The following is a 10,885-nucleotide window of genomic DNA, read 5'->3' as shown; positions in this document are numbered from 1 at the left end:
ATATATAAAACATTTAATAATTTATATATATTTATTTGTAAAAGTAAATACTTATTAATTTAAAGGTTTTAACTGTTACTCTGGTTATATATTTAAAAGTTTTAATCATTACTATCATCCAGCTTTGCAACTGATGAGAACGACTCTCTAATGGAGAAGGGTTACTGCACTATTGCGACTAAATTATATCAATTTTTGTTAACATCGTAAGTTTACGTCTGCAATTTCATGGATCATGATTGTATCATCGTATGTTTTTTGCTGAAGAAGGCTAGAATACTAGCCGAAACATATACAATTCTTATTTCATTAATTTAAGATAAAGCTTTTTTGAAGGGAATTACGTACTGATCATTGTGCTAATTCTCATTTGCCTGTTTGTTCTTTATTTATCTTTATTATTTATTACGAGAATGTTTTTATTGAGATAACGGATATGTGGTAATTTCATTAATATACTATATAGTTAGATGCATATATGCATCAATTTAATAAAAACATACGGATAAATGTATATATAGCATTCTATACATCCGTTGCCTTAAAATGGATATGTTATAATAGATTAGAATAAATTTAATTCTAAATATATCTTTTTATTATGGAATTTATTGTGCACACACTTTTAAATTTATACTACGAGGACAATTCAATAAGTTCTTAGAAAATCTGTTAGGACAGACACTCGCAGTGTCATGTCACATTACTTTTTGACAAGTAGTATCTTTCAGTTGATTACTGTCAAATTTTGAGCGGAATTCATCGCGTAGTTTCATTTCTGTAGACGATTAAAGCGAACAACTTTGCATTTTTTGCAAAATGGAAAAAAACGAGTTTTGTGCAGTGATCAAACATCTACATGAAAGATTTAACGCCGAAAGAAATCAAAGTCGAGTTGGATAATGTTCATAGCACATCTGCACCAGCGTTTGCGACTGTATACAATTGGGTGAATGAATTTAAACGTGATCGTACATCCACACATGTGATGCACCTCGTTCGGGACGTCCAATTGAGGCTGCTACGCCAGAAATCGATAAAGTCCACGATATTGTTTTGACTGATCGACGAGTGAAAGTGAGCGAGCTTATTGAAGCCACTATCACATGACACAGTAATTTCAATTTTGTACGAACAATTGGGTATGAAAAAGTTATCGGCAAGATGGTGACGCGTTTGTTCACTGCGGATCATAAGCGCGACCGTGTGACGATTTCAAAACAATGTTTGGAGATTTGGGTTTTAACGTAATCCAAATAAATTTCTGCGTCGATTCATTATTGTGGACGAAACATGGATCCATTACTTTACACTCGAGATGAAGGAACAGTCAAAACAGTGGACTTCATCGGGTAAACCAACTCCGAAGAAGGCGAAGACCGTGAAGTCGGCAGGAAAGGTGATGGCCATAGTTTTTTGGGATGCACGCGGTATAATTCATATCGATTACCTTCTGTCGAAGCAAATGATCAATGGCGATTACTACACAGCCTTATTGGACCGTTTCACCAACATTTTAAAGAAAAAAACGTCCCCATTTGGCGAAGAAGAAAGTACTCTTCCATCAAGACAATGTACGGGTTCACACATGCCCGGTACCAATGGCCAAATTCAATTCGCTAAGAATTGCTTCCCCATCCAGCATATTCCCCAGATTTAGCTCCCTGCGACTATTTCCTGTTTCCAAATCTGAAGAAATGGTTCAGAAGAAAGAGATTCACCACCAGAGAGCAGCTCATCGCCGAAACAGAGGCTTATTTTGAAGGGTTGGGTAAATCATATTATTCGGACGGCTTGAAAAAGTTGGAGAATCGTTGAATCAAGTGTATCGAGCTGAAAGGAGACTATGTTCAGAAATAAAAATGAATCGATAAAAAAAAAATGTTTTACTATGTTTTTCTAAGAACTTATTGACATGCCCTCGTATTACGTTTCAATTTTTTTTTTTTGAAATGTTTAATACAATTTTAAACTTATCTATAAATTTGATTATTATACGCATTTTATTGTTGCTAACTTTTTGGTTTCGACGACTATCCAATTTATTTGCAAAATACGAGCCATTCAATTGTTCTACTGTTCAACCATTTTTTTTCACAAGAAATTATGAGCAACTTTAAGGGGATCCTAAAGCCTCCTGTTTTATTAATTAAATCATGTAATTTTTGTATAAGAAATACTTTTTTTTCGAAATGAATTTTTCGAATGATTCGAAAATCATTTCCAGGATTAAAATATTAATACGTGTCTGAAAAGTGCAGTCTATGCCTAGAACGATTAAAAATTTCAAAATTGATATATTTTTTATGATTTTTTAGTGAAACATGGCGTCTCAGCTATCAAGTCATGACAATATTTGCTTGAAATGAATGCTTTGCAACCTGTACGTACGAAATAGTTCCCAGACACGTAGTTTATACAAACAAATATAAAGTCGAGTTCTTAGAATTAGATTTAAACGCTTTATCGCGACAAATTTGTTATACGAAAATTGACGAATGTTTGACTGCGTGTGTCATAGGTTGCGTAAGATATTGATGTGGTAATATATGAAAACATGTCGATGCGCGACGCGACCTCTGGTAACTTCGTCGGAATTCGAGCTTCGCTTTAAGATTCCCTTAACATATAAAAAAAATTGTATACTATTAGAGTTTTTATATTTGTAGATATATTATATTTTATGTTTGTGTATTTTTAAATTACTGTTTTAATAATATAGCATTTATTAAATTTTAACTATATTTAAACATTGAAAATGACTCGATAGAGGTTGAAACGTCTGTTTCATTTTTATCATTCTACGTTTATTAATATATCCAGCAAACGCTATACATATATTCATGAAATATTCATAAAATGTTTTTAAAATTCCCAAAAAACATTCCAAGCATACTACAAAATATTCCGAATATTTACATAAGAAATACGTAAGAAATACGTAGAATACGTAAGAATACGAAAAGAAACATTCAAATATCAGTTAAAAATATCATTTGTATGTCGTTACATATTCCCAGCTCTGTATTATATTCTGCAAAATTTTAATTTTTGTAAAAATTTCAGATCAGATCCATGAATCAATTTTTAAACAAAATTTTACTTTGGAAAACACATTTAATGTGTTTTTACCTTGGAGCCCAATTTTGGGGCTCACTTCACAGACGAAGTCTTGCGTTCCTTATATTAGGGAGTTTTTGCAATAACCAGATGTCTGTGAATCCAGATACGGTGAACGTTAAAGTCACATTATCCTTTTCTTAAGTAATTGTTAAGAAGATGACTTGATCTTAGCAACCGTATTTGGATAAACGGTATTGTAAAAACTCTCTATTCACTTCCAGATGATTCTTATTTACGAATAAATGATCTTTGCCACGGCCCTCTAACAGCGGAGATGTATACTGCTCGCTCACTCGCGATTTTCGTGAAATATGCAAGGAATTCACATAATATATTCTGAACATTTCATCGACATTTGCACATTCTGTGACGATTCTTTTACTGTTCCGGAACATTCGGAATACGAATCCAGTACATTGGTAATATGAATCGAACTTTCTATGAATATTTAGCGTTAGCTGGGATATATCACATCCAATTTGGACTCGTAATCTTTTCTTTCTATTTATTAAATTTTTTTTAAATTGTTGAGTCTTTATTAGTACCTTTATATAATTATTGAATATAAAAAAAAGAACCATATTTTTTAATGGATTCGTTTTTATTTTCATTTAGGCTATGTTCAGATTCCTAGATATTATTTTATTTTTGTTTATCGAACATTAAACAAGAATAACAAGAGAGAACATCAGGCAATCGAATTGGAATCTGAACACACACTTGCAGGTGAATAATGAACAATGGAATTCTTCAGAGCAAAGAATTTGCTATGTCAGAATGCAAATTTAAAAGATGTAAAACATTGATGATTTACTATAAATTGTAAGAAAAAAATTATGCTCGGATATTGTCAGATCCTCTCTCTGTGAAGTAATGGTTCATTCTCCGAATATCTGCAGTAATTGGCGTACTTGTATTGATAACTATTGCGTGCTGAACAGTTTTGCAATTTAATCGGTTGTTTGACACAATAGCACTGAGACGATGGCAGGGATTTGCACATTGTACTGTATTTCTCTTGCATCGCTGATTTGCATGTTTGCTCGACTATGCTCGCCGATGAAAAATCACTATTCTTCATTCTTGCTGCAAATTAAATAATTTTAAAGGACAAAATATAATTAAATATCAATGACTATAAGATAGAATACATTCTAGTCTAAAAATAAATACAACTATACAAAAGTAAAGAGCGTAGCGATATAAATATGGTGAAAATGCCCCCAGGGCTTTTTAAGTTAATTTTTTTTTCTAAGGTAATAATTCTAAGGTAACAATTCTAAGATGACAGTTCTTGTATAAAAAGACGCTTACATATCAAATTTTAGATTTCTATGTGGAGACGTGACCAAATTGGAACAAAAAACAATTTTTTTACGATTTTCTGATTTTAACTTAATAATGATCAAATAAAATTCTGAAAAATATTTTGAAAAATCAGTTAAATCTAGATAATGATATTTTTGTTATTCTTTTTTGGTGTAATTTTGATTCTAAAAAAATAAAAATAACTTTTAAACATTTTTTTAAGGTGTTTACGTCGATGTACCATCTTAAAAAAATTGTACGTGAATCTTCGTTCAACTTCCTACAAAATATTTTTTTTTTCAAATTTTTTGGAAAAATCTGAAAAAATGAGCTACATTAAAAAAAAATTAAATTTACATTTCCTCGTTAATTTAAAAACAAATGAGTCACACAAACTATTTTTATCAGCTTTCTTATGTTTTATTTATCTATAAAATTCCATTAAAATTAAAATGTTTTGTTAATCATAAGAAGTAATGAATTTAAATTATTTTTTAATTTTTAATAATTCCATAACATAAAGTTTTTATTTTACAAATCACTAGGTTGGAAGGTATTTTGATTTAATTGATATTTATGTTTATTTTGACAAACGTCAGTATTTAGTCCTTATCGCTATCGTCATTACTGGATGAACTTCTGCAGTGGACAGATTAATTAAAATTTCGACAGACCTTATTATTTTTATATTATTTATATTATTTTTATATTATAAAACCTTATTTTAGATATCGAGCATGTGATATATATCAGCGGCAATATGAGAACAACATCCAACTGTGCGTCTACTATTAGGCCATTTACATAGTATCTGCCGAAATTCTAACATTTTCACCATATTTATTCCTAGATATTCCTGTAGAAAGAATGGTATTTTTTACTTCAAAGAAAAATATCAAAATTAGTTTTTTTACTGTAAGTAACGGTATTTTTGACCAAATTACATAAAATTCATGAAAAAAAACATATAGTTATTTCAATATAATTATTTAAACGACAGATATTTTATATTTAAAAGCTAAATAAGTGATGTTATCAATACAGATAATACTTTATAAACATAATAGACACTGTTTTGTTGCTTATTGGTTATAATTATCTATATTTTAATTATTTTGAGACATCCCAATATAATGTTAATTCAAAAGTAATTAGAGATTCGATGAACATTATCTCACTAATTTAAATTTAGAATACGTATAATTACAATCACGGTATACGATAAAAACAGTGTCAATTAATCTAGTAAAGTATTAGTGCATAAGCATAAATAACGCATAATATAATTTATTTATTAAGATTTGGAGACCAGCTAGGCAGATGTAAATTAAAATCATATCATTTGGAGATTTTCGATGGTACCAACATTATTCCCTCCACTTTTCAGGAGTGTTTAATTTTTGTTTGACTTGCAATCAAAATACCAAGAGCGCTGATAAAAATAAAGGTCATATCTGCTAATGATAAAAAGGAATGTGAATGTTGCCAATAACAAAAATATTATGATAGTTAAAAATTTATTCAATCACGTGGATAATTTAAATAAATAAACAGCGGTACAATATTGAACATTCGCGTTTCCTTTACTCTCCTTCCTCCTTCATTCACTTTCAGTGACTCCCTCCCCCCACTAAGCGTATTTTTTTAATGGCCCCAAATAAAATTGATAACATACAAATACCTGGTTTTACCGACCATTTTGACAATCTGTTTTGCTTGGAATATTCTCAGAATCGTTTAAACTTCCCTCATTATTTTCTTTAACGCATCTTATTAAGAACATCGTCAATGCTCCTATTATCGGAGGAACACCGGCTAATAAGAAAGGTAGATCATAGGTACCTGAGAACAATACAAATAATCTAATTAAGTTGTCGTTTACAAATTTGAGAAAAGGGCACATATTATAATAAAATATTTCAGATATTTATGATTTGGGAATACCAAAGTGCACTGAAATAATCCCCTAGCGTTTAATACAGAGTGTATCAAGTGATATTTGGCATAAATATGATACTTAGTACGTGTACAAACTTGGTGTAAATTAGGCTTATATCACACCAGGGTTTGTTCGGGAGACAACGACTTATGTAAATATATATGTGCGTGCTTTTCAACGATATATCACTTGTTAAGATCGGCGACTAACAATTATTAGTGTTATACAATTAGTGTTAGACAATTCTTTAATACACACGATGAATTCAAACGAATTAGTTATATATTTATTACGTTGTGTGATTGTATGATATCAAAAGTAAATGACCAATACGTGATTACAGATTCAACCCCATTGGTCGCACGTTTCATTTCTAGGCACATTGAGATACAGATAGCAAATATCCTGCATAATATTATTTAATATTAAGTAATATTTTAGACATATTTTCCTTAAAATATTAAATGTAACGTTTTAATAATATTTTATTAAAATTATATAATATTAAATAATATTCCCGAAATATTAATGGATGGTTATATTTATATATCCTCTCCTGATAGTATTGTATTATGTGATTATTAAAAATAACATTATTTAATATTATTATAACATTGTGTGAGCATTAAAAATATTATAATTTACTTAATTTGTAAAACTGTTATTCCAGTTCGGTTTAAGATTACTTTTAAAGGCTGAACATGATTTTAGCGCGCAATTATAGAATTGGATATATACATGAAATCACGTTATTTAAGCATTATAGAGATACATCATAGACTGATAAGACTTTTTCGTTAGTTATTATGAATTCAAATATTGCAATTATATAAAAATAATTGATATTAATAAATATTTTAATAATATTTCAGGGATATTAATACCAAGGATATTATGTAAAGTGGACATATGTAACATATACATAATATTTCTATAATATTAAAAATATAAATTAGATATAATAATTATATAAAAAAAATTTTAAATTAGACGATATAAGACTAAAATAAATAAAACATTTGTCTGCTCCTTATTCATTAAAACGTACTCTCTTATTATATTATTAGTACGTGTAAGGCAATTATGAAAATAATTACCAGTATGATCGTATAGGAGGCCTGCGATTGGTGGACCAACCGTTAGAGGTATAGAACACATCCCCAGAAGAAAGCCTATGGCTTGAGTTGCGCCGCTACGGCCACAAATATCGAATGCAATCGGACCGAGTAACGATATAAAGCATCCATCGAACAATCCCATCCCCAACGAAATGATGAGGAGCATGAGGAACGATTTAGTGACTGGAAGAAGCATCGTGAGAATGCCGATACTCACAAATGATATCTGAAAAAAATGATTCTTTATTTTTTTGTATCAAGATTTTAGCAAAAGAAAGAAAAGTGCTAAGGTATTTTATTTAAAAAAAAAAAAGATTTTAAACATATCATTAGAAGGTCGAATACTCACTTGTTGCAAGAATATTCGGTTCACTTTCGGTAGGTCGGCGATGTAGCCAAAAATTAAACGGCCAATACCGGAAGTGATACCGACACACATGACCGGCAACTTGCTATCAGCGTCTTTGAATGTCGTAGTCACGAACTTTCCTATGTGAACGTATGGGACGAAATATCTAAAATAACAATCGAACTTTTTTATTTCTAATAAAACAGAATTCATATAGAAAAAGTTCAATTCTTCACATTCAAATAAGAAAGAGATAGGTGCTACATAATCAGACACAAAATTTCTAATTGAGATAATCGTTGTTGACATTTATTAGGAAATAAATTTTATTCGTGCTTATGTACATGCATCTTAACAAGAACTGAATTGACGAAGACCATTCCTAAAAACCGATCTGCGCGTGCAATTGCGCCCCTTCTTCTATGGGCTAATTAAGGCCTTTCCTTTGCATTCGATCACGAGAGCGTCAAGAACGTGAGCCTCCCTATGAGGCTCTCTAGCGTTAACAACTAAAAGTATCTACAGTAGAATTTTCCTAATTTCAATACTTTGTAATTTTTTCATTTCCTCTCCCATATAAAGGAAAGCCTCCTGAGATAGGCACCTAATATGAGATAACGGCGTTTCTGCTAAACTAATAAACTCTACTTGGTTCTACCATGAATTTATTGCTCTTGGAATGAAAAACTATTTAGTAGAAAATTTATTATTAGATCATGCCTGTAGTCGTTGTAAAAAAACATTTTAGAATTTGAGTATCTTCAAGTTTTTATTGAGATGAGCCTTTATTATTTAATAAGTAAATATTTGACAATAAATTCTTCATGGAGTGATAGAATAAGATAGTGATAGAGTAAGATGGTCGTATTAATAGAAAAATATGGAATATGTTGAATTGGTTAATTATAGAAGTTAGATTTGATGATCATAAAATCGTAAGACATGGAAATCATAATACGAGATATCCAAAGTATTTCTAATATAAAATAACCTTGCTCCTATGTCATAGCAAAAGTAATTGCTAAAGTATAAATGTTATTGTACAATAATAAAAAGGACAACCGGAATAAACATCAGTCATTTTTACGAGCTTGGTTCTAGCTACCTGAAGATGAGTCCTGGTACAATGTATCGCATGCTCATTTTGCACACTGGCTGTGTCTGTTTATATTTTAGAAAATTTTAGAAAAACACTACATAGTTTTGTAATACTGATGTACTTTGCGTTTTATTATCGATTTCTCGGGACATCTCATTAGGAACACAATTTTTGACTTTGTTCACTTTTTACATTTCTTTATAATTAAAAAAAAATAGAATTTGAATTAAATTTTATATATTTACATAACATTATCTCAAAGCTTAATAAATTCCTTTCAAAATGATTTATTATTTCTTTTAATTCTATTCTTAGACTTCCAGCATTTACCCAAAATGAACAGTATCTCATAATAGGGGCCTTTCTTATATGTATATTTATACATAACGTCATGTATAAAAATTTTCAGTGTAATATAAGTTGTATTGCGTTGACATCTGTACAAACATTCTCATTCTATATGTAATACATGTTATTTCTTTTTAATGCTCCTAATCATTTATGATTAGCAGATACTATGTCTATAGACATAGTATCTCTAGACAGAGCTCTCTTGTCTGAAATTTGAAGAGTGAGGGTAGTCCTTATGTAGAAAAGAACGCACTCACTTAGCTCAGCTGCGTTCTCTCTCATCTTTTCGAAAAACTGGCCGAATTCGCCGTCATCTCATCGGTGTGTGCCATATAAATTAGAAGATATAATAACCTAGAAGACCTAATAATTTTACACAATGATGTGTCTAAGAAAAAGATCAGCAATCACGTATACAGTTGACAAACACTTATTGAAATATCGATCGTTCCAAAGAAAAAAAATCATAAATTATACAAAGTAATAGGACGATGATCAGTTTGCAATTATAATGATTTATTAAGATCATCTATTTGAATTTGATTTTCATAATAGCAATTTATTGAAATTGTCTATTTTGATTTCTTTCTGAAATACTTCATTGTATTCATATGTCACGAACCAAGATAATTATTGTATTGTATTTTATCTATAATCGTTAATTTGACGAGCTCCATACAACATAGAATTCGCAGCAATATTGCTACAAAATCTCTGCAATATTGCTGGAATGTTGCAGCAGTGTGTTGCAATTTTTATGCTGTAGGAGGTTATTTGTAAGTATAATTATACACAAACAATCGACTTACCCAAAAAGAGCAAGAGGAATAGAAACTGCCCATACGACGTATCGTTTTTTCTTCCAGATAGATACGTTTACGAATTCTTTCATATGATTTCGTAGAGATTTCGTTTTATGCGATTTGTCTCCTTGCGATGTTACTGAAAAAAAGTGCTCATAATGTCTCTGGTAAAAGTACCGACTCGATCCCAATGACTTTGATTTTGACATGTATTTGTTAAGATCATGACTGAATGACTTCTGAATGACTAGGTTTTAGCTGTTGCTCGTTATTCGTTAAAAAGTTATTATTGTAACAAAAAAGTTTGAAGAAAATAACGTTTTATTTCTGATATTTGTATAAGAAATAAGATCCGATCGTTTAATTGTACAACATATAATACTATATACTCGTATGGTAGAGAGTGCCAATGATCGGTCAAAGTTAGACGTTATGAATATAATATATATTCTTAATTTTTAAATTTAATTGTCTCAGATGTGACTGTGCGACGAAACATTCGGACATTAATAATTGATCTGACACACTAATAATATAAAAATGATGAGGAGCCGTAATATTCGAACATTCCTAAATAATCTCCCTCCTAAATTAATTCGGTAAAGAACTTATATTGCGAAAAATATTACCTCAGGATTCGAACATAGGACCTCTCGATTTTCTGGGGCGAGTGTCTTCGGAGAACTTTAAATTTAATAACTTCTGAACAAATAATCGGAAATTAGTTTTTCAAAAAAGAATTTAAACTAGAAATATACAGATATAAATATAAATTGTCAGATATTTTTTATGATT

At 30.2% G+C, this 10,885-nt stretch overlaps 1 protein-coding gene across 2 annotated transcripts in view; it reads right to left on the bottom strand.

Moving 5' to 3' along the window:
• Positions 1-3,723: 3,723 nt before the first annotated feature.
• The window catches only part of LOC108756885 (monocarboxylate transporter 10), a 37,231-nt gene continuing 30,069 nt past the window's right edge, over positions 3,724-10,885 (bottom strand). The window contains exons 5-9 of one of the 2 annotated variants that reach the window (XM_018501031.1): positions 10,097-10,229; positions 7,838-8,003; positions 7,468-7,714; positions 6,127-6,273; positions 3,724-4,209 (exon numbers count right to left, since the gene is read on the bottom strand). In XM_018501031.1, the coding sequence (XP_018356533.1) occupies positions 3,974-4,209; positions 6,127-6,273; positions 7,468-7,714; positions 7,838-8,003; positions 10,097-10,229 (929 nt within the window). In that variant the 3' untranslated portion in view covers positions 3,724-3,973. Of the gene's footprint in view, positions 4,210-6,112; positions 6,274-7,467; positions 7,715-7,837; positions 8,004-10,096; positions 10,230-10,885 lie in introns of both variants that reach the window. The other variant, XM_018501032.1, reaches the window with a different exon arrangement.

Source organism: Trachymyrmex septentrionalis, unplaced genomic scaffold, assembly GCF_001594115.1.
Source record: "Trachymyrmex septentrionalis isolate Tsep2-gDNA-1 unplaced genomic scaffold, Tsep1.0 scaffold13, whole genome shotgun sequence".
Lineage (NCBI taxonomy): Eukaryota > Metazoa > Arthropoda > Insecta > Hymenoptera > Formicidae > Trachymyrmex > Trachymyrmex septentrionalis.
This window is presented reverse-complemented; position numbering and strand designations above follow the sequence as displayed.